At 35.6% G+C, this 25026-nt stretch overlaps 1 protein-coding gene across 1 annotated transcript in view; it reads left to right on the top strand.

The window, feature by feature from the left end:
• The window catches only part of NEIL3 (nei like DNA glycosylase 3), a 32981-nt gene extending 22466 nt beyond the window's left edge, over positions 1-10515 (top strand). The window contains exons 8-10 of the mRNA XM_087936378.1: positions 5039-5405; positions 7724-7898; positions 9239-10515. Coding sequence (XP_087792504.1) covers positions 5039-5405; positions 7724-7898; positions 9239-9421 — 725 coding nt within the window. The 3' untranslated portion in view covers positions 9422-10515. The remainder of the gene's footprint in view (positions 1-5038; positions 5406-7723; positions 7899-9238) is intronic.
• Positions 10516-25026: the final 14511 nt, after the last annotated feature.

Here is a 25026-nt window from a genome sequence, read left to right as displayed (position 1 = left end):
TGATTTTTCCAGCATATTGGTCCTGGCATAAGGGTCAAGACATTCTTTACTCGGGACCTGATAAGGATATTATATCTTCAGCCTGTGCTATAACTCTGATTCTGTTTAATGTTTCTGTTTCAGACTATGGACAATATTGGTGTCAATTGGAGTTGCCTAAGTTACTTTACACAACTTCTTTTTCCATTCGCCTTATGCCTCCACGGACTCTAATGCGGAGGCGGAGAGCTGCCATTATCTCAGAAACTAGAGACCTTGGTGATAATTTATGGAAGGAAAATTCCTACATCAAGGACGTTCGGATTGCAGCAAAGAGTTTAAATGTAACTAATTGTTAGCTTTGTATGCATGTACCCACCTTTTGGAATAGCTATGAACTATAGAGATATTCATATTTTTAAATAATTTTACTGTTGTTATGTTTTATGATACTGTTGAGAATATTAAGATGTTAAATGAAGAAGTGTCTGAAATTCGCCAAGTTACTTTATGCTTTAGATATAATGTTAGGAGTTTGTGCTTTAATTCATTTACATTGTTGTGTTTTTTATACATAATTATGAGCCTAACATTACAAGAACTGTTCATGATATGGAAGACCGCATAGCTGAACACGAAGCAGGAAAAGATGGCTTCAATAAGTCACTTTGGGCTTTGCTATGGGATTGGCTTCCTGACAGCTCATGGTTACATTTATTGTTTCAATTAGTTGTAATAATTGTTATTACACTTATTATGTTATGTTGCTGTATTCAATGTATTCCTAATCTATTTCAAATGTGTGCCTCAGCCTTAAGTGTACGAAACCAAGTTTGCGAGGGAACTGTGTATTTTGCCACTGAAACACCCCCTATCTTTGAATAAATAAAAAAGGAGGGAATGTGGTAATATATCCATCATATTCTGCAAGTTCTTGTACAGCTTTGTAAGATCTGGGGGTATCACAAACGCTCCTCATGAGGGCAGTAGTGTCTTTATGATGAGAGTTTGATCCTGTTATCTGCAAAGCTCAGAGGCCAGGAATTTGTGTGGGAGTTCACAGTACCTATCCGAGCCATTCCCATGGGACCTTTGGTGCACTGCTTTCTCACGGAACTTTATCACCTTCGCCAAGGCCTAGCTAGATAATGTTGCTGAGCTAATGTTGAAGTCATTGTTTTGATTTTGTATTTGCATTTTCTTAATAAATACTGCTACTCGAGGGCTCTCGGGGCTGGCAGTTGCTCAGACGTCTTCCCTGCGTCTCCCATCATTTTTCAATTGCCAGTCCATCACAGTTGCCAACCTTTTGGATCCCAGGGACCACCAAACTCATCATTTTAAATCCCACAGACCAGAGACCCTGGGAAAATCCCCCAAAAAGTCTGCAGGAAAATTCCCACCCTAATTTCCTACAAATCGATCATTCTTTATTTGGGAGCGCAGGATACCATCTCCATCTCTGTTCTCGGGGGGGGGGGTTGAGAGAGAGAGAGAGAGAGAGAGAGGGACTTTTGGCTCCATGCAAGGAAAGCAGCAGAAGCAGCAGAAGTCTTTCTTTCTCTCCCCCAAACTCCACCAGAAATGAGTCTTTGTGAGACTTGTTGCACCGGCACAGCCTCTTGGAACAGGATGCAGTCTCCCAAAGACTAATTTCTGGTGGAGCCTGGGGGAGAGAAAGAAAGATCTTTGCTGCTTTCCTTGTGTGTAGCCAAAAGCAGAAGAAGAAAGAAGTGAAAAGAAGCAGTCCGGTGGCCAGGCCAGGCGTGTGGGGTGAGTGGGGCAAGTTCCCCCCCTCCGCCTTTTCCCTCCTCCCCTCACTACCTCGTGTTGTTCGCAATGCAAGTGACACAAGCCTTGTGTTCTCACAGGCCATGTGGGCAGTACAGCCTTATGTTCCCACACAGCCTGGATTAATCGCTTTAGGGAGGTGCTTTGAGGGTGACATTTCTCTGTGGACCACCAAAATTTTCTCATGGACCACCAGTGGTCCCCAGCCAACTGGCTGGCAACCACTGGTCTAAATCATACATCAATGGACACATATATCATTCATTTTCTGTGTGTGCAGCTCCATATAATTTATTGTTGAGATGTGGTGTTTCTTTTTGTTGCAAATGCTTTCTAATACGTATGTACTGCATTTTATATTTTTTATTACTACAAACTTGGTCCCAGTTTTACTGCTATTCTACATGCCATTAGCAACATGAACTTCTTACTAATTTTAATTAACAATAAAACGGCAAATGTCTGCTTATGGATCTTGCATACAGGGGTATAATCCTGTTTCTTAAGGAAGAAAATTTAGAAGAAATTAACTTTGAAACAAACCATGATGGAGAAAAATAAGGTATCTTGAGCAGAGCCTTGTGCTTAAAATCTGAATTATAAACCCAGACACTAGTCACTTTAGGGAACAATTGTTTGTGTTAAAATGGAATGTTCTTTTTGTAACTCAAATCTATACTTTCACAGCTGTTCTATGATCCTCTGCTGAATGAATTATTCACTTGAACCTTTTGTACTTTTTGTGTGTCTCAGCACTTTCTGAATTGCCAAACCAAATGTTTCATACATTTGAAAAGGAATAAATTTGCAGGAAGGGAGAAAATATTTCCTTTTATAGCTAGAAGGGCCATAACTGTATTTCACTTTATTGATATTTCTGGGATACTGGAGTCTGCGCACTGAGAAGTCTTTAATCCTAGCAATAAAATATTTGAGATTTTAAATTCAAATCCATAAAATGCTTAAGATTCTGGAGCACTGAGATTCCGAAGCATTGAGATTCTGAGTGGAGATAAGTTCAGACTGCCTTTGCCGTTTGTAGTATATCCCACTCTCTTTGCAATAGCTATGTCCAATACTGCCTTCCGCTACCTGGGGCAGTATTCAGCAGTAGTCTTAAGCTTCTAATCTTCAAAGCACAGTCCTTTTTTTACTCTGATTTTGCTTCAGCTACTTACTTCTATGAGTTTTCTCCATTTGCTTTTTTTTTTTTTTAGTTCTCTTTCCAAAGTTTTAAATGCCAAGTCATTTTCTTTAAGATCTTTTGTTTAAAACATGTTGCCCTTTTTACTTGTGTATTTTCAATTTAAAACTTTCCAGCTTTTTCTTACTACTGTAGGTGACTTTCTGCCTTAGTAGTGCTGAAATAGTCTGTGGCCTTGAGAAGACTGCCTCTAATGATGAATGCTGTTGGGAAAGCATTTGATAAGGAATAACTTTGGGTTTGTGGTCATCAGTCCATTACAAATTCTTCATCAAAAATATCTGCCGATGAGCCCCTAAGTTAATTTAAAAAATTGAAAATTATAAATAGGAAGTTGGCATGTGTGTAGCATAAGCAATCTTTCATGCTTATCTTAAAGAACAACTCTTGAGCTTGTACCGTATTGGCATTTTTTGAATATAATAGTGGCTAATCAAAACAGGTCATGTTAGATGGTCTGGGTAATGCACACCTGTGATATGGAAAAGTTCTTTGGAAGTGCTATGGGCACACTTGATGTACTTGTCAATACTTCTTTCAAAGAAGGTGTATCTTTTCCTGGGCATGCAAAGCAGCCATATAGTCCCATGGAAATATGTGGTTGGAGATAAGGAGGCGTTAAGGAAATGATCTCAGGGTACAATGATTTTCTCCTTTCCTGTTTCTGCCTTCTTGAACTCAAACATGTATTTTTCCATGTCTACAAAATAAAGCTGCTGTGGAGGCAGAAAAAAAAAATGCAGATCATTTCAAAGTGGTGTTTACGAATATGGCAGGTGCAAGCCAAACACCTAAATATTTTTTCTGCTCTGGATTCATGCCCCTAGATAACATGAAGAATTGGGAGGCCATCACGAGGAATGGCTTCACTGTTTGCCTTCGAACAAAAAGGTGTTTGTGAATAGTAGGTGTCTGATGAATAGGCTACCTTATGACATATCTCAATATTCTAAATGTGCCCCAGCAGCCCACTTCATTATCCCTGATTTAAGCTATTGCATAATTAACAATGTCATATGTTATTACTGGTAAAATTATTAAATTAAAATTATTTTATAGAATCCATTGTTCAAAAATATAGTAAAAATGCTCCTGGATTACATATGTAATGCTTAAAGATATTATAGAAGGAATTCACAACTGAATTTATAAAATCCAAAGATTGGCATAAGAAAAGATGCTGATATAGTCTTTCTGTAGTCAATACAGTGTTGGGCCTAAGAGCCTGAAGGACTTATCCATTCTGTATTTGTATCAGCTGCAAAGTATGTTCTTGATTAACTTTTCTTAGTTGATTCTTTAGCTAGCCTCGGGAATCTAAAGATTTTAGTCCCTTCAGAAAACTAAATTCATCAATTAAATTATCCCCTGGAATTTATGTGCCCAGCAGTTGATCTAGAAGCTGAAGCAAACACTGTGCAACAAAGGCACTACAGCTGAGGGCTTTGGAACAAAATAACAATAATGGTCTTTTCATTCTTACATTTTAGTTGTCATCGGAAGACTTCTTTACAGTGTTTCAATAAGGCAACTTTACCCCCTTCCCCACCCCCCAAATAGCATTCAGTATTTTGGGGATTATTGCGTGTCAAACGCTGTGCTCACTGCTTATAATTAATACCATCTTATCTTTATACTTATAAATATTTCTCTTGCTTTGCCTTCTTCTTAATTGGTTAGCAGTTGTTAAAATCAGCTTTGCACAAAAAAAGACCAAAAAAACCAACAACCTATCACCAAGATTAATATCATTTCTCATGTCTTCAGTTCAAGTAATGTCTATTGGAATGTTCATGACCATAATAGCGGAGTGCTCTTCTGAGACCCATTGTACTACTTTAATGCATATCTTTATATAAATGGGAATAAGCATTTCTATGCAGAGTTATGATTATAACTATTTCTGTATTGCTACAGTAGATTACTTGAACTATCAAGATCATAAATTGAAGCACTATGTAGCGTATTATTGCTGGAGTTACACAATTTAGGGAGACATGGAAACAGTTGATTCATTGATATTAACCAGGATATTTTTATCTATTTCAACTTTTTTAAAAATAGGAAAAAATGGAGGTTTAACAACAGATAATAGCTCCTTAGTCAAATATCCATATAACAACTTCGAAAAATCAAGAATGGAAATTAAGATAAATAGGAAGACAGCATTTGGGACAGCAACTCTAGTATTGACAGATTTTGCTAGTAAAGACATTCTACTGAAACGTAACAGAAGCGAAAGTCGAACTCCAGATGGAGGCTCTCTGCATGATCCTTCAAGAAACAATTTTAATAGTACCAACCACTATGAAGGAAATTCATCAATACCTTTTTCCCGTCAATGTAATTCTTTAAAGCCAGCATCAAAGAAACAGAAAATTGATTGTTCAACTTCATCCGTTGGAAGCCTTACTGAGAAATTTGTAAACAGGTTTGTTAATTTCAACTACATATTGAGGGGTAAAACTGTTTATATGAAAAACTGTTTGTATTATATTTTTGCTTTGAAATGTGCAATGTTACTTATATTTTGGCAGGTACCAGTTCATGAAACAATTTTGTCTGCAGCTGTGTCCTAAAGTGCTATAGGCTTGTGGCCAAGGCAACTTATTAGATCCAAAGAAATGGTTTGAAATGGTTCTTTGCCAGGTGCAGAAAGTTTAAAGCATATACAGGATATATCTGGGATGTACTTGTAGAATGGAAACATTTGAAAAATATTTGAAGTCTGCAGTCTCCAATCACTTAATAAAAAAGCAGCAAAGGAGAGCAGAGTTGATAGGCATAATGGAAGGATGAATAGGACTTGCAGCCTCACTTCTGTCTTAAAATGTAGAATAGTTCTGGCAAACTGACAGGAAATGCTGCACAAGAACCCTTGGAATAAAATAGTATTTTTAAAATGCGTTTCTATAACTTGTTTAACAAATTGAAATTTTCAGGCTTCCAATAATAACCACTCTCATATGGCATAATAAATTTTTGTATCTGCCTACTGTTGGCCAGCAGCCTTCTTTAAGGTAATTTGGTCCCTCTTGGACAAAGAGGAACCTCTACATAGCTCCATAGAGGAATATTTTAGACAGCTGGTGGATCTGTTCACAGCTGGGCTCCAGTTGTGCAATTTCCCCTCAGATTCCTGAATGTCAAGGAAAGCAGGAACATTTTACACAGGCAACATCAATAGAATTCTTGTCATTCATTATGCAAAGTTGAGTATCTGAGTGAAGGGAGCCAGCATTGCTTGCACTGTTGTAGCTTTCATAAGATATCTAAAGAAGGTTCCAAATTCCTTCCCAAGTTGTACAGTATAAAATTTGCTCATGTTTTGGTTCAATAGTGTTTACATGGAGTACAAAGAGGTTGCTTCTGAAATACTATCTGGTTAGGTATGCTGACCTTTAGATCTTGTACAGAACATTAGGTTAGGATTCGAGTATGATTTCTGAGTATGATCATTTTTAATCTGTGATTTGTGTCCATTTCTTGTGAAGTCTCACTGACCTATCTGGCCGTATGTAAACGGCAGAAGGACGAAGTTGCCAGGTAGCATAAATCATGTTGGGGAAATGGACAGATGATTCAGTCCTTAATGGTATCATTGCAGATGAGAGATGAGAGAATGCCAAATTCAGCTGTGTAATATGAGCTTCAGTTTCCTAAGAATAATGAAAGATACTGAATGAAAGAGATACTGTAGAAAAAAATAATTGTACTTTACACTACTACAATTATTAGAGGCAGTCTTATAAGAGATAGCTGTTAGATGCCATACTATAATGATTGGGGGCAGTATTTTATTCTATTGCATTTGTTAACAGTATATACTGTAGGCCTGCTAATGGCATATGCAGTATATAGGCTGTGTTCAAAAAGCTTCCTCCAAGCTTGGTCCAGAGGGGAAACTATATAAAAAGCCATCGGGTCGCAGTAATAATGGGGAGAAATGCTGCTTACATATTAATGAACCCTAGAGTGGAATTACCTTAATGCCTTTTGAGCTTGACTAGTAACATATTTGCCAAAAACCCTGGCTGCTGCAAACCTAAGAAACAAGAAGCAATGTAACCTTGTTTAAACATTAACAGTCAAGCGGATGCCCTTGTGCATTGTAAACAGACACCATCCAGCTATGCTGGTGATGCTAACATCAGAGGAGAGCAAAGCTTTCCTATCACCTTCATAAAATACATTTTTCTGTTCTCCCAGTCAGACTTCTTCCTCTCTGGTATATGATGGGGATCATTAAAGTAGCTTTGATCAAAGAGCATGGAAAATTGTCTTGAAGCAGACAAGTAGATAGATATCCCCATGGTCTGGTCGAAGACACGTGTAATAACTTTCCAGAGGGGAAGAATATAATTGGAAGGAATTGGTTTTCTGGTACATCTTGCTGTTGTCAATTCAGGATGCCTTTTAAACTACATGAAAGTACAAAATTTATGCTAGCTATGCCAGAATGGTACAGTTTACTTATTTTAAAAAGCAGCAAGATAACTTTTTAAAAATTTGCTGCTTCCACTTCATTTCAATAGAATGGGTTTTTGACTTGGAGCCCTTCCATTTCATTTTAAAGAGAAAGTAAAGCAGATAAAATTGCTAAGTGCTCTGTTTGATCAGATGTATCATTGAAGCAGAAGAGTTTATATGGGCTTTGGAGCTGTGGTATTGAGACTGAAGATGCTGGTTTTGCTGTAACTAATCTCCTTAACTTTATGCAGGTTTTTATCTTGTTACCTGTCATTACAGAGCACCTCCAGATAATATGACAGATGGCTCTTGCCCATTAAATGCTGGCAGTCCTCGCTGCAGTAAACACAGTCGCTTCTGTGTTCTTCGCATCGTGAGGAAGGACGGAGAAAACAAGGGCAGGCAATTTTATGCTTGTCCTTTGCCAAGAGAAGCCCGGTGTAACTATTTTGAAGTATGTGAGATTGTATAGTACCATAGATCCTTGAAAAAGATAAATTGGTTTCTCAAACAACGGTGATTACTTATGGATTTCACTCATTCTTTAATTTTAGCATAGTGGGAAATGAATTGCTGTGATGATAGCTTTATCTAAAGAGGTTCTCAGTTCATTTTGGGAAGAATAAATGGATTCTATGGTCTGTACAAAATTATTTTTTGTATCAAACAGTGAGACTGTTAGGCTTTGAGTTAGTTGTTTACACTAAGGTTAAAAATAACACTGTTCTTTATAACAATATTGTATTGTTTTATTAATTATTCCATTTCTATCTTGGATTTCTTTCTTACTGATGTACCTCCCCAGCTGTATTTAAAAAGGGACTTTGGAAAAGTCTTTTCCATATTCTTTTAAAAATAATTGAAGTTCTAAAAACAAGTGACTTTATGACTTTATTTTATTGATGCATACTACCCTCTAAGCAAACTTAACTTTCTTTCTTACCTAGCTAGTTTATTCTGAATATTTCATCAAAATCTTGTTGCTATGTTTTCTTCCTTCTTTTAAGGTGCTTTTTAGATTACTGTTGTCAGGTAGTAACTTAACAATAGTATAGTAAGCAAAGCCAAGGAGGAAAAAGAACAATGAAAATTTCAGCATTAGCCAAACACTACGAATACATTTACCATAATCAAAATGATTCAAACTCAGTGTGAGTGATTCAAACTCATATGTTCATACTTCCTTTAATCTTTTATAAGCTAGAAGGAATAACACTGTTAGGCAACATAAAGCAAGAACCTTCAAAGGAGACACAATTCTAGTGTAAGAATGCTTAATCAAGTGTGCAAAGATTCTAGGGCAAAATTAATGTAATAAAACAGCACAACTGAATCCGAGTTCATATTTTCTCAAATGACCTTGACAACATAAAATGAGTACTGATGTTTTTCTTGTATTTGTTCTCTTCTGCTCAGCTTTGATAATAGATTCTGTTCCACCATATGGTAACTAATGCAATGCAGTGTCATTTTGACCTTCAGATTTTCCAAGGGAGAAAGACATTAGAGCTTGGGGAAAGTAAGATCTATTGCTCTGAAGCCATAAGCTATCAAGAGTTTTACTTGGATAAATTAAATCTGTGTTTCCTCCAAAAGTCAGATAAGACTTTTTACAACTGTCCTCCCACAAAGTCAAACGAAGTAAGAGTTCAGGTAGTGGAGAAAGTTGCTTGGCTTGATTATTGTTAGTCACCACCTACCTTGCAGAATTAATGGGGAGTTTGTTGCTTCCCATCTAAAACAGGAATTTGGCTTCAGCATCTGGTGTTAACAGAAAATGATTTCTCTCTGCAGTGGGCAGACCTGCATTTTCCTTTCTGCAATCATGGGAATCGCTGCATTATGAGGACAGTGCTGAAGATTGGCCCTAATAATGGAAAGCATTTCTTTGTGTGTCCTCTTGGGAAGGATAAACAGTGTGACTTCTTTCAATGGGCTGAAAATGGCCTAGGAATGAAGATTATCCCAGGATGCTGAGCTATTCATCTGCACTGGACTATCTGGTGTTAATCTTCTCAAACTGTGTGTGCTATACTGCTCTTCTGTAGGAGATATTTTAGGAGGGTTATGATCAAATGGCATTTTGTGATTACAAATCCATTTGTGTTATATATTTGAAAGTTCCTTCTCATACCCTTCTTTGTATTTCTGCTATTTTCTGTTCATTATTTGTTACATTTTATCTAATACTAGAAAATTTCAGACTTAATATCTGAACAATAGGTAGTCTTTTTCTTATCTTAGTTGTCCCCTCATGCACACATGTACACACACATAAACTTGGATATCATTGTTTGTTCATGCCACTTGCTCTTCAATGTTTTTTCTTCTGTCTTTATATAAAAATTTTATTTCAATGCATTTAATATGAATAGATTGTATTACATCTTTTAATCAGTTATGAAAGATTAATATTTTCAATAAAATGTCTCAAACAATGTTTGTTTGTTCTTAAAAATAAATAGCATGAGATTGTTGTCAGAACAGAAAAATAGTTTAGATCTATTTATTTACATAGCCGCCCATGCCACAGTTGTGATTGTGTGGTATACAGAAGTTTGCACAGAAAAAAACCCAGCAATTTCATATGCAACATGAACATCCTGAGAACTAATCAGAAATAACAGTAATACTAGTATAACATACATTCTGAGTCTAAAAATCAACTCATTTTCAAACAGTGTACACCAAAGTTGCGGGAAAAAACCCACCAAAAGGCCTAGTTTAACCTTCTGATCAAAATATCTGAAGGAACATCCATATCTTTAATATCGTATGAAAGCCCAAATGTTTGGGGGCTACCCAGATTCTGGGAGGACTGTGATGCATCAGTGGGTGAATTTATGCTGATGGGGTTCTTATAAAACCAATCTGAAAATAATAGACATTAATATGTAACATTAAAAATAAATCAGAATCGGTACTAAAAATAATACAATTGAAATCCATTTTAGATGATGTCAATTCAAATCTGATTTTAAACACGTTTAACTTGGTGCATAATTAGAAAATAACCCCCTCATTCTTTTATAAAAATGTTTTGTGTGCTTCCTTTGCAAATAAAACTGATAAGACATTGTGGTCTGGTTCATTGCTTGTATGGTGACTAATCGTTTAGTATTCTGTATAGAGATGCAAAATTCATTATTCAAAGATGGGCTATTTTGAGTTATTCTCAGTGAGTTTTACATGCAACTATTGTGATGCCATATTATATCTAACTCTGGAATATCTTACTTTTTTGTAGCTGATCAAGAAGGGATGAAATGTGATTTTCGAGTTTTAATTTCTTTGATCTCCTTCTCTGCAGTTTGTTAGCGCGAACTTCTTTTGCCATAATTAAATTGCAGGTAATCCTTATGACTGCTTGTTTATTGTTGAAGGTACGACTGCAGGAAAAGATTTATGAACCATTTTTGAAGTTATGTCTATTGTATCACCCCCATGGTCACGTGATTGCAGTTTGGGTGCTTGGCAACTGGCTCACATATACAATGGTTGCGGTCTCACAGAAATGGGATCATGATTTGAGACCTTCCCAGAGTGCTTCCAACATGTAGTCAACTGGAGAAGCCAGAATACTATGATGATTTGCTTTAACAATCATGGTAAAAATGGTCATAAAGACAGGTCTGGTCACTTGATGATGCTTAATAATTGTATTGATTAGCAACTGAAATCCTGGTGCAACTGTGATTTGTTGAAAAATTATAACTTTAATTTTTCATTGTAAGCTCACTTCACTGCTTACAGCACTTAATGGGTTAAAATTCTGGGATATCCTTGAAGTGTTATGCCTACATTCACTGTTTTAAGTGCATTTTTATGCAGCCTGAATCACGATTCAAGATGTTCTAAGCAATCCTAAGCATACTGCTCTTAAAATTGGTGACAGGGCTTTTACCAAAAAAATAAAATAAATCTGCATGTTTCACTATCAATTACATGTGTTTTGCTTAAAAAGAATTTGTTTTCGCGATTTCTTTTACAGGACAAGAATTTCAGTGAATTTCCCAAGTTAAAGTGTGATGTTCTCATGCTGTTACAATGTGGTCATGTGCTGTATATGAATGTCTATCTTTGAACAATAATACCTTTAGCTTCCTGGAATCTTACATTTCAATCAACTCCTGTGGGAACTCTTCCTGTGTATTTCTTTAGACAAGAAGCATGTCAGCAGAAAGCAGTGATGGAAAGATGTATAACAGGAAACAATAACTAGGAATTGCTCTCTGCACCATCTCAAACAGAAAACAATCTGAAGAGAATTTTGACATTCTTAGATATCCTGAAAATTAGAAATATGGAATCTTATTTTGCAAAGAAAAACTACTTTGCAAAACCGCAAGCCCTGTTTTGGCACAACATTACATTAAATATATATCCAGTAAAGGAGAGAAGAAAGCTTTGGGGAAGCTTTACCCTCTGTGTATTTATTTTTCCTTATAATTTGTGCTAAAGATTTTGGTTATAGAATCAAAAGATTCATTTTGTAACTTTAGTAAAATGAAGATAACACTGAAGATTATTATGCTGATAGGCAGTCAATTACAACATACATTTCTGTTTTCAAAAGCCTCTATACAATACTGATAATGTGTTTCTATGTACAGGTTGTCCTTGTTTTATCAGTCACAATTGGGACTGGCAAGTTGTTAAGTGAAATGGCCACTAAGTGAAACACTCACTGCATTTATGATCCTATTACAGCTTTCCTTTGCTTTACAGATCTGCAAAAGCTTTCCTTTGCTTTACAGATCTGCAAAAGCTGTAAATATGATGACTGACTGTAAAGTTACTTCAGACCATTGCTGAATGAGGACCACCTGTATAAGATTGCTCATTCGATATCTTCAGGACCACTTTCTTCAATCAGAACTCATCCATTTAGCACAGGGGTGAGGAACTATGGCCCTTGTGGACTTCAACTCTCAGAATTCGTGAGCCAACCATCCTGCCTCAGGAATTCTGGGAGTTGAAGTCCAAAAGTCATAAAGGGGTCATAGTTCCCCACCTCTGATTGAGTGCAACTAGTGCAGTTTAGATTAAGCAATAATCCAATCTTGAAAAACAGGCTGGATTATTGCGTTATCCAAATCTGCTGAATATTTGTATTATTTAAGGTTTATCTGAACTTGCAGGCAAAATGACTTTGGCTGAGATATGCAGGAACTGTGTTTAAGCAAAAGGAGCTGAAGGATTTTTGAAAGCCCAGACCAGAGATAACATTCAGAGTAGCTCAGTCAGTTATCTTCCTGATTCACTGAACTGTAAGAAGGAAGACGTACAGAATAATGCTTTCAGGATTCTGTTATTAACGTCAATCTCAGTAAAAGTAGTTTTAGCATTCCTGTAGTTTATTTTTCTTGTCTAGTCCATCTACTGGACAACATAGCTATCTGAGATGCATCTCAATTAAAATCAATGAGGATTATGTCTGAATAGATAGGTATTGATCTGCAGATTTCTAGGGTTAACATAAGTAAACTATTAAGCTTGTAACCAAAATTCTCAGATATCTTAGCAAAGAACAGACAAAAGTCCATTTTTCATATTATATGAAGCCAAGCAAGCGAAATATACAATAATCAGACTCATTAAGCTAATAATAAATGTAAATGACCCCTGGCTAATTAGAAAATATGAAAAAATTAGAGATTAAAACAGCTGTTGACAGCTGTCTTATCAAAAAATATAATGCTCTATGCTTTTACATTATATCTGCTAAATTTTCGCTATATCTTACAGCACAGAATGACTCAAAATTTTAATGCCTTTGTAGTTTTAGTAAGGATATCAGCATCAAAAAGACTGGGAACATTAGATTATCTAGAGGACATATTTGCAAAGGAAAAAAAGATTAGCAATCATGCCACATTTAGATTTGTTTTTCTGCAATCAATTTGAAAGGGGTAAGGAAAGTAAATATGATAAACATGACAGAAAGACTTAAAAGAGACATAACGTGAGAAAGACCTATGAATTTTGAATTTATTGAAGAACTGTTCATTCCAAATAAGAAATTAGATACATGTACCAAATAGAAACCACTTCTTTTTCCTGAAAAAGCATGCAGAAAATGTTTCTTCTCTCTCAGCAATCAATCAATCAAATATTTATTATGGTCGTTGACCAAGATAAGGGTGGAATATAAATAATTTTAAAAGCTAACAAATATAAAATATTGTCTCAGCATTATTTGAACCCTGACAAGTGATGCTGATTAGTGCACTGAAACACAATTGTAGTGTAATTACATTGTTCTTGGGCATCCTCTCTAAAAAAAAGGATAGGAGAGTTCAAGAGGCAATCATTCATGGCACAAATATTATAATATTTATGTAATCAATCATGCTATGATTTAAAACTTATTAGGCTTGTTGTTTAAAAAGGTATTTGAAAGAAAAACCTAGGATGTTCCTATAAATATATTCTAGATTCCAGAATCTGTTAGAGACATTTGTGAAAGGCTGTTAAGAATTATCTATAACAAATGAAAACCACATTGACATCACTGCCTGCAGTTTCCACATATTAACAAAGAATTTCAGATGACCCAAGAACAAACTGCTGAATGGTTTAAAAACAACCAGGGCATCTATAACAATGATGGTTGGCTTTAAAATGATTAGCATGTCTGGGAGATCAAAGCCTCATCTTTATTGTGTGTTACACGCATTCTATGTATGTAGGGAGGGACACGTTTACAATCAGTTTTGAAGTCAGTATTCATCACTATGATCCCCTATAGAACCAGGGAAAATATTGCAAACATACACAAACAATAATTGAATTTCAATAATTGAAATTCTAATAAACCAAAGAAGAAAATGCTGTTGCTGAACAGTCATCTTTTGAAAATAATGTATATTTTATATTGCATTTGGTTGCTTTAGATTTCTTGGAATCTAAGCAAAATATTGTTGTCATGTGTCCTTTTTCCTAATAATATGATCAGCATCTTTTAATATCTCCTCTCAAATAATTGACTTATAAAGATCATTATGCTCCACTTCACCAGACAAACTCATAGAAAAGTAGATTTGTGACTGAGAGTTTCTTAACCATAAGAATATTATAGAAGAACCAATTACCTATATATGTGGTGGATCCTCTTCATTCTGTGAGTTGAAAGAAGACAATTTATAGCAGGGAGTTTCTTTCTTTCAACTCTTAAGAGTCTAAAAGTTCTACTCATAGATTAGAAATGGAGAGGGAACCTGAAGCTTTGCCTAGCCCAGCAAGGTAGCCAGGCCAATGTCAAGAGATTCTGAATTGTAGTTTAAAACCTTTCTAGAAGATCAAATCCTGAATTAGCAACATATATCAAAAAGTAAGTCTGCCTAATGGGAAAGACTTGGGCAGGTAGCCAATTATGTTAATTTTTGTCAGTAGCCCTTAATAGAATAACAAGAATCTATTTCTAATACTGTGTTTCTCCAACAATACACCCCCCCCAATAGGAAGACCCAGCATGTTTTCTAGGCATAAAATGAAATTAAGCCCCCCACACCATTTAGGCCTATTTTAAAACATGCGAAATTGGGGAAGACGGGGGCAACTTGCCGTTAGGAGTGCCCTGCGGGCAGCTACACTTCACCATCAGCCGCTCCTAACAGCCAATCATGGCGGAGCGCTCCCTGCCCCCACCAAGCGCCTTTGCTGCAGACCCGGGTCAGTGGGCAAACGGTGGCAGTGTGGATGTCCATCAGCAGTGTTTTAGCTGCTTCTCAGGCCTCTGTAGCTTCCACGGTTCCCACCGGTGCTGGTGCCTCTCTTGCCAGTGCTGTCTTCAACAACAGCGTCTGAGTCGCTCCTGCTTTTTCCCCGTCCCCATCCCCGCAACAACAGGAAAAAACATTTTGAGGTACCTGGGAGCGCCGTGTGCTGTGTTTTGGTTTAATCCCGAGCGGCTGGGTGGGTGTGAGAAGAGCCGAGCGGGGGAAAAGAAATTCACCCCTGAAAAGATGTCCTAGCCATTTTGGGGGGGCTCAAAAAAAAAAACCAACGGCCTTATTATACGAGAAACGTGGTATTAGCATTATTGTAAAAAATATATAGTAGAATCTATATAGCATGCAACTTTACACAACCTTTAAATGGATCTCTGCAAGTAAGTATAAAGGTTACTATATACAGCCATAGCAAACTGCATTCATGTCTTTCTATAATCTCATACGCAGTAAACTCCATGAGAAGCATCTTTAACTTTTAGCTTTTTCATATTTAAACAAATTTGCTTATGCTAGTCTAACTCATATTTTTGAACTTTCCAATTCCACACCATAAGAAAAACTGAAATAATAAAAAAAATCATCAGAAATAAAAACAAGCATGCATTGGCAGTTTAAAACAGGTGATAACCAAGTGTTGGAATAAGAAAGGCATAAGTGCAACATAGGCAACCATTGTAAGCATTAGATTTTAGGATGTTAACAGTTGAGAGATAGAAGCATTTATGGCTAAAACCACAAAAACCTTTTAGCTGCATGATATAGCCATTCATCTTGTTTGGGCTTCTAGGAGCTGACTGGGGGAAAAAAAGAGATGAATATAATGACTGCAGCATATTAATAGTCAATTGTGGTTTGCTTTGAAAAAAGAAAAGGCACTTAGGACTGAGGAAAATACGTATTTAAAAAGATTTGTTGTAATTAGCATGTATTACTGCCAGTTTTAAAGGGTTTTGTTACACGTCTTCTTCATCTCATTTACTGGAAGGTTTCATTAGATGTTTTTGGGCCAAACGTCTACAAAGTTGCCAAGCTCAAAATAAGTGAGGAATAGCTGTTTTAATAGTTATTAAAATAACTGTTCAAATGAAAGGAGAACTTTGGGAGATTCCTTTGCTGCATACTACTAATATTGCTCATTGGCTGATCTCAATAACTAAGCAGTGTCAAACTGCTGTGTATGTGTGTGTCTGTGTGTGTGTGTGTGTGTGTGTGTGTGTGTAGGATAAATGATAGCTTCCTAAATACTCCTTTCTAATGACTAATGTATTGTATTATCCTGTTGAACTGAACAATTATTACAAGAAAATAATATATAGTATATACAGAATATCCCAGGTTTAAGGCTCCTGACTGAAAATTTTACAATTCACTCCTAATTAATATGGACATTAAGTTTATAGAGGGTGACATGCAAACTTTTTTTTTACTAAGAGTTTTTATTTTTTTTAAACAAACATACACATAGAAAACATAAAACCATCTTCCATTTTATATATATGAAGTGTGTCAGTTGGTTACGAATCTTTTGTGCTATCCTTTTGTAGTCATTTATATCAACTTTTATCAGTTTATATCAACTTTCATATTGACAAACTAACATATGCTTATATATTTTATCAGTTATTAATCATCTGTGATTAAACTATTTATTCCATCATTTTATACGAGATATTCCAAATTTTATCTTAAAATTTAAGTTATACTTTCAACCAATGGTTATATATAATGTAATGTTTTATATCAGTCTATTAAATTTCTATCACAGAATTATCTAGTCTGTTACATTACCATGTCTTTCTGTCCACCCATTGATAAAACAAATCCCATATCGTATAAAATCGTTTATCTTCTTGTTCTCTAATTTCAGGTGTCAATTTAGCCATTTCAGCACAATCCATAATTTTCTTAATAACTTCCTCCTGCATAGGTATTTTATCGTTTTTCCAATTCTTAGTAAATACAATCCTAGCCGCCCTTAAAACATTTAGAATCAAGTATTTCAACGCTTTGTTATATATTTCTGGTATAATTCCCAATAAAAAGATCTCTGGTTTAAAGTCTATATGTGGCAAGCACTATTTACTGTGAGAATTTCTCAACACAATACCTGCCTTGAACAACAAGACATCAATAGAGAAAGAAGTGAGGCAAAATGCATGACCTGCATGATGTAATATTTCTGCTATTATTTAATATTTCTGGGTGAATTATCTAATATTATTATGTAATATTTCTGGGTGAAACCAGGCTCAATAGTAGTAACTATGAAAGGGATCTTGGAGTCTTAGTGGACAACCATCAAAATATGAGCCAGCGGTGTGCAGCCGCTGCCAAAAAAGCTAATGCAATCCTAAGTTGTATTAATAGAGGAATACAATCAAGATCAAGAGAGGTACTAATACCACTCTATAAAGCCTTAGTAAGACCACATCTAGAGTACTGCATTCAGTTTTGTTCACCACATTATAAAAAAGGTGTTGAGACTCTAGAAAAAGTACAGAGAAAAGCAACCAGGATGATTAGGGGACTGGAGACTAAAACATACAAAGAACGTTTACAGGAACTGGGCTTGGCTAGTCTAGTGAAGAGAAGGACCAGGGGAGACATGAGAGCAGTCTTCCAATATTTGAGGGGCTGCCACAGAGAGGAAGGGGTCAAGCTATTTTCTAAAGCGCCTGTAGGCCAGACAAGGAATAATGGATGGAAACTGAACAAGGAGAGATTTAACCTGGAAATAAGAAGAAACTTTCTGACAGTGAGAATAATCAACCAATGGAACACCTTGTCCTCGGAAGATGTGGGAGCGCCATCACTTGAGACTTTCAAGAAGAGATTGGACTGCCATTTGTCAGAAATGGTGTAGGGTCTTCCGGTTGGGCGGGTGGTGGTGGATTAGATGACCTAGAAGGTTCCTTCCAACTCTGATTATGTTATCTGCTGATGTTAGTACCATGGTCAAAGTCTGCACTCATTAATGTGCATTATTGTTCCCTGGAGAAACTGACAATTTCTGCTGTATTAAGAAAAAGGTTAGGATAGGTAATTTGCAATCCCAACTTAATGAGCTCCTCAATTTATATAACCATTATGGATCTATTGCAAACAAGTTCAGGATAAACACTACAACTGTCTCTCTTAAATGACATTCTTGTGTATCAAAGAAGTCATTTCAATGAGAGTCAGATGGAATCCTTTGGTGCTTATTCAATGTCAAATCCATGATTCAACTAGATATTTAATGCCAGACACCAACCAGCATGCCAAATTTATTCAAATTTATTTCATGGATCCCCAAGACAACTTAGAACAGAGAATGGGCATACTCCACAGTGATGAAATTCAACATGAGATAGGAAGGAAGGGAGGGAGGAATTCATGATGCTCCTTGCCAGCTTCCCACAAGAAAACTCAATGGGAAAGACCAATATAATGAACAGAATTAAAACACGTATCCTTAAAGTCGGTAACAGCTAAAGGCTTGGTGAAAAGAATGCATTTTTTTGCTATTCTTTTAATGAGAGAGAGAAGGACAAACACAGGTTTCCAATAAAAGTATTTTTATAGAAAAGTACATAAGAGAAGCCATCTTCCTAGCTTTGAATAAGTCTCCTTTTCTTGCTCATCTAAGTTAACAGATGCAAAACAGCAAAAGTGGTCCTTGAGAGAGTCAAGCTCTAAGCTGTTTAAAACTTAATGTTTAATATCACCACCTGCATGTTATGCAGGAAACGTATATTGGAATTATAAAAAACTTCAATGTCTGCCAAAGAGAAATTTATTTCTTTTTATGTATGTCATGCATAATATTGTGAGAGAACAGATTGCCCAGAAAATGGCCAGCACCTGTGCTGTTGTCCTGTCTCTTTAAGGCCTCTTAAAGCCATGACAATATTAGCTACAAAAGCTGTGCTGAGAGAGAGAGAGAGAGAGAGAAATGGGTGTGGTGGTGGGGGAAAATAAAGCAGCCTGAAGTAGTTAGAAAGAGATAATAGCAATACTTACAATGAATGGAACTAGTAGGACCCACAAGGAGTAGCAGCAGTAGAAGTGGCGGTAGAGAAGAGTAAGAGAGTGGTAGCTTGTGAATACTTGTGTTGGCTCTGTTGTGTCTTGAGCCCACTGAATTAGGTAATTCATAGGTAAAAGAACCTGTGACAAAAGAACTTGGCAATAGTGGGACATCCAATATAGTGTGGCAACTATACAAATTGAGGTGCTTTAAACTCAAGGAGTTCATTAAGCACTCCAGGAAAAGAAAACAAACCCTGGTTGCAAAGGGAATGGAGTTTGACCCTTACAGAGCTCAGACTCTGCAGGAAATAGCCAACATTTGCCTGCAAAAATCAGAGAGCAATCTGAGACGAAAAGGGAAGATGAGACATTCTCCCTCAAAAGAGACTACTACTTTGGTAGACACAGCTATCTACCTTATGCCTCTGGTAAAATCAAAGAAAATAATAGACCAGCCAGAAAAGGGACTAGACTCAGATATTAGGGGAAATATAATTGCTTCAAATAAAGAGGAAAAAGAGTGGCTTTGTAAAGAAAAAGGAAAGTTAGGCTGGAATGGAAGAAGAGTGAAAGAGAGGCAAGAAGAGAACAGTTTGAAGGGTTGATAGACCACTTAGGGGGGTTCAGTCACCAGAAGGCGCACAGTCTAAAATTTCAGACTATATATAGAGAGAAGGTGGCTCCAAAGACATAAAAATCCCTAAGACACAGAATTATGTTTGAAACCACTTGTAAATGGCATGAAAGTGAATGAATATCCAGAATAACTTGATGTTTTAATGTGAATGGCTTTGAGAGCTTTTAGGTTCAGGAGCTTACGCATATGACAAACATGGATTTGTGAATTGTGGATTGAAAGACTTAAACAAGAAATGATTGAAGCCAGGTAAAATGAGCAAAGAAAAATTAGTAGAGGAAATAATTTTAGAACAGCTTCTACATATATTCTACAAGTTATTCTAATTACTGGAAGAGAAGGCCAGCCACAGCTCTACAGGAAAGGTATTCCTTACAGAGAAATACATAAGATAAGCCAGCTTCCCAGTTGACAGAATACCCGAGCTCTCCTTTTCCTGCTATCTAAGTTAGCAGATTCCTCTCCTCCTCCTCTACACAGTCACAGGGACAACCCATGCAGGGGATCTGGTAGATTACATTGGAAGTCTCTCCCACCTCCAAGTGATCTTTACAGTGCACAATTTGTTCTCATATGGTAGTTATAAAATAAATGCTATTGAAGGAATTTCAGGTCAACAGCCCCATTTACAAAATAGTGGCCTGCCAAAAACTATGTAAAATAAATTTATGATTTAAACTGAATAAAGTTAATAAAACAAACATGATTATGTTCCATGCATTCAATATTTCTGTATTAAAATAAGTTTTATAACCATTTTTAGAAGGATTGGGAACAAATTTCAAAGTTTTTCAAGGCTCATGGAGTCCTGGTGGCATTTGGGTTATATATTGTGGCTTAAAGGGCAGAAAAATGCATGTTGGCCATTTTTCAACACTATTGGTAGAAAAGCAGGTTGCAAGAGTATTTACTTATGTTCAAATTGTTTTAGACACATCATTTTCGTTTAGGAAGGAAAATCGAAGAAGGGTAATAAAACATATAGAGCACACCTCAAAGCCAAGTTAATTTGCTTTAACACCTTTTTATCCAGGGTAGGTACTGACTTTTATTTTACTTGCGTATCCATTTTAGTATTTGTTTCATGCAGAGCTCAAACACTTACAGATCAAAATTGCAAAAACGCTTGATGTTATTGTAAATCACTTTTGTCAGTTGACAAAAGAATTTAAAACAAATATAAATTCCTGAGTATTGTCTTTGTATCAAACAGACAAATTTCAGAAATTGTTAGAGAATCTTAAATGCTCATATTTGTCTATTGTGCAGGTGATCATCAATTTACAACCACAATTGGCATTGGAATTTCCATCATAATTTGTTGCAATTGTAAGTTAAGTCAGATCTGTTTTTACAAAATTGATAGTGGACATTAAGCAAATCACCAGTCATTAAGCCAGTCCAGCTTCTTCTCAATGAGTGGTTTCTGCTGTTCTTTTTGTCAGAAATGGGCAAAATCAGCTGACAGCAGGATGCTACAGCTTGTTGTAATGCAAGTTGATTGTTAAACTCCCAAATTGCAATCATGTGACCACAAAGGTAGTGCATTAAGTGCAAGTATAGATCATGTCAATTTTTCCAAGGAGTCATAATTTTAAACTATTAAATAGTCATAAATTGAGGACTATCAGTACTTGAATTTCCAGATTACAGCCTTGAGGCTTTTTGAGTTCAATTACTATAAATGGCTTGAATTTTTTAAAAAAATGTCAGAATTTTACAAATGTATAGTTTAGGTGGAGCAATTTAGTTATAGAACAGTATCTTATTTTTGTACAATCAACCTATGCATTCTGTCCACAATGGTGCATCTTAAAATACCAGTATGATTTTAACCATGGCCACCCAAATAATAAGAATCACTGCTAGAAATGAAATTCTTGGCATGAAATAAAACCATTTTCAATTTTTGTGCTTAAAATGCCTGTTTATCTATGCAAAATGATTGATTTAATTATAGAATATTTCTAACCTTCATTTAGGTTTTTTTTCCTGTGAAGGAAGCTATTGCCAAGAAAATGTAAGCTTGTCTCCCTAAATTGCTATTTTAAATGTAATAAAACTATTATAAATGAAAAACACTCAACAAGTATTATTAAAAATGTGAGCAAGACATGCTAAGCCTGCCATTCATCCATAAGTGCAATTTGTACTAACCAGGAAACAACTGTGAAGTCCCTTCCAATTTTGTAGGAACAAGTTGAATTTAAGCTCTGATAGTCTGTACTATAAGTCCATTTTATGCTTAGTAAAGGACATCCATTCCAGTAAAAGTTATATTAATTTCAAGTTCATTTTGGAGCTGAATAATTTAGAAAAGCTACCCAAAACTAGAGGTAGGATGCAGTACAGATTTTATCCAGTTGTGGTGACTTTTTTTTTTTTTAAAAAAAAGACTGCATAGAATCACTGGTAAAGACATAGAAGTCACAATTGACAAAACATCTATTTTGCTTCAATATTGAAAGGTACAGGGGAATTAAAATACACATTGGTTCTTGCATCCCACAGACTATGCCTTTAAATTGAAGAGAGGTCTGAGATAATGTCATTCCTTCAACACCACACATACAATTGCATTTCATAATATCTAGCCATTCAGGATATCCAGAAATATATGTGAGACAGTTTGGTAGAGTTGTTAAAGCAACATTAGTCAGGAAAGCGTGAATCCTGCCCTGAAACAAAGCCACTGGGTGAGCTTGGGCTGGTCTCTCTAGCCCTGAGAAGGAGGCAACGGCAAGAAACTTCCAGAATCTTGCTAAGAAAAACTGCAAGGACATAGCCTAGCCGTTGTCCAGAGTCAACACTGATTTAAAGTTCAATGAAACAACCAAACAAACAAAAAAATCTATTAAAGTATGTGTTCCCTCTAGTATCTGAGGCAGCTGGGATGGTTTTTGTTGAAATTCAATGATACAGTAGCTTTATAAAGTATACTCTCTATAGTAGTGGGATTATAAGGATTAAATAGGAATTATATTTTTTTCCAATCTCGCTCCTCCAAATTCCTCAAATAGCAGTGAAAAGTAGTTTAGAAATGTCAACAGCTTCAGAAAAATTAGAAGACCCCAGCCTGAGGAAAAGTCAACTGAAGAAAAATCTTGTCTCTCATGTTAATGATTTCACCTGCAGTCAATATATGAAAGGATCCAGTATTACATTCCAAATACCTTGTGACTTCTCCAATTTTAGTCATGCATAATTGAAACCTTGTGTGTAGACCTTTTGTGCTCACAAGCTTTCCCAACGCTTAAACCTCAGTCTCACTGGATTCAAGGGAAATCTATATAAGTAGGTATTAGTGTTGAATACATGGAATTCAGAATCAGAAATGAATATAAAAAAGTTTGTGTGGCATGTTGCTTCATCAAATAACTCATTTTCTAAATTCAATTACATGATATTTGGCAAAGCCTTTCGAAGTTGGAATACGACCAACAATAACTGGTTCAAATTTCCATTAATTCTCAGATTTAACATAAACCTTGGAAAGCCGTCATGAGCACAATCTTATTTAGTTATGGTGGATAGAGTTGAAATACTACGCACATTTGAAGAACGTTAAAAATGTATTTATAAATTAACTACATATGCATACAATGCTTGATACGTATTAAATATTTTCACTATGAAAATCAACATCACACTAAGTTAGACCAATGTGTACACTAAATGAGATTGAATCATTGACTGTATTTTTGAGCCAGACTTGACTCCTGATGATTATCTGGACAAGTCTCTGAAGCTTTCTTGGCAACATTAAATAAGTTCATTTCTGGAGATTTTTTCCAGTCCAGTATGGGAATAATAAAAATTGAGGGCGGCATTTCTTTTATACAAACTATTCTACCACTTAGTTATAAAACTTTTGCTTTTCTTTAGTATTAAAAACAAATTACAACTTTACTTCACTAGCCATTCTTATTTTCCTTTAATTGGTTCCCTAAAGCACACTGAAGCAAAATTCTAATGTAATTAATTATGGCTCAAAGACAAAATTATTATCACTGAACGTAGCACTGTGAAAGTTGTGGCATAAAGTCCATTAAGAGATACAGAAATTTGTATTGTTCCACAATATGAAGTATTACTTGAAAAGTACTTATTTCAGGAAGGTTAAAAGGGATAAGGGGTAATAATAGAATTGGTAGTTTCTCATCCTTAAAAGCCTTCATGAACAATAATTTTCTTCAGTATTTTACACAGGGCAATTTTATTCTTTTTCCTTTTTAATACAAGAGAACCTAAACCTTTTCCATTCCACAATAGATAAAAATGGTGATTCAAAGTAACTGACATAATTGGCTCCTTGGGGCAAATCCATACAGTGAATTCAAAAGAATGTGCTTACCTACAATTACAAATAGGTTTGCTGTTCATAAGTGCATAAAGAAAAAATTCCAAGAAATGTATAAAGGCTATTATGATCTATTTCTACAATGTCTCTATTAAAGTGCTAACATTCACTAACATTCATGGTTATACTGATTAAAAATATTTAAAAATTACCTTTTTGATCCCCCCGCCCTGCAAAGTACTATAAAATATAACCCCCCCAAAAAGCAAAATTACAGAATCTTATTTAGAACAAGATAAGACAATGCTGTCTAAAATCATTGAAAACAATGGATTTGGGGATACTTTGGGAAAATGTGAGGTTGGGAAAGATTACATTCAGTATTAATATACATATATTGAACCATGGTGTTTTTTGTTTTTAAAATCTGAATGTATCTTTTAAGGCAGAGGTCTCCAAACTTGGCAACTTTAAGACTTACGGACTTCAACTCTCAGAATTGTCCAGCGACAAGTCTTAAAATTGCTAAGTTTGGGGACACCTGCTTTAAGGTTTAGTGTAATAAAATGTGATTAGCTGCTCACGACCTGATTAAAATTTTGAAACAAATGGAAAAACAACCTTTTCATTGTAAGAATTTGAGTTTTTTAAGTTAAATTGTTTCAGGAAAACATGAGTTTGATTTACTAAATAATAATTATGTGAAGTATCATTCATTGTTTACAATTTATTATACTGTTTTCTTTGTGAATAATGGTTAGAGCATAATTTGTTTTAAAGATACAAGTATTAGCTATATAGTAGAATCACTCACTTGAAGCCCTTTATCTGATAGAAAAACTCTAGTTAAAATTAATTGTCTCATTGAAACATACCAACAAAAGGGAAAATGTAAAAA

This window comes from Pseudonaja textilis, chromosome 6 (assembly GCF_049901715.1).
Source record: "Pseudonaja textilis isolate UNSWEBS1 chromosome 6, rPseTex1.2, whole genome shotgun sequence".
Taxonomy (NCBI): Eukaryota; Metazoa; Chordata; class Lepidosauria; order Squamata; family Elapidae; genus Pseudonaja; species Pseudonaja textilis.
Note: the sequence above shows the minus strand (reverse complement) of the source record. Positions and strands in the feature narration are given on the sequence as shown.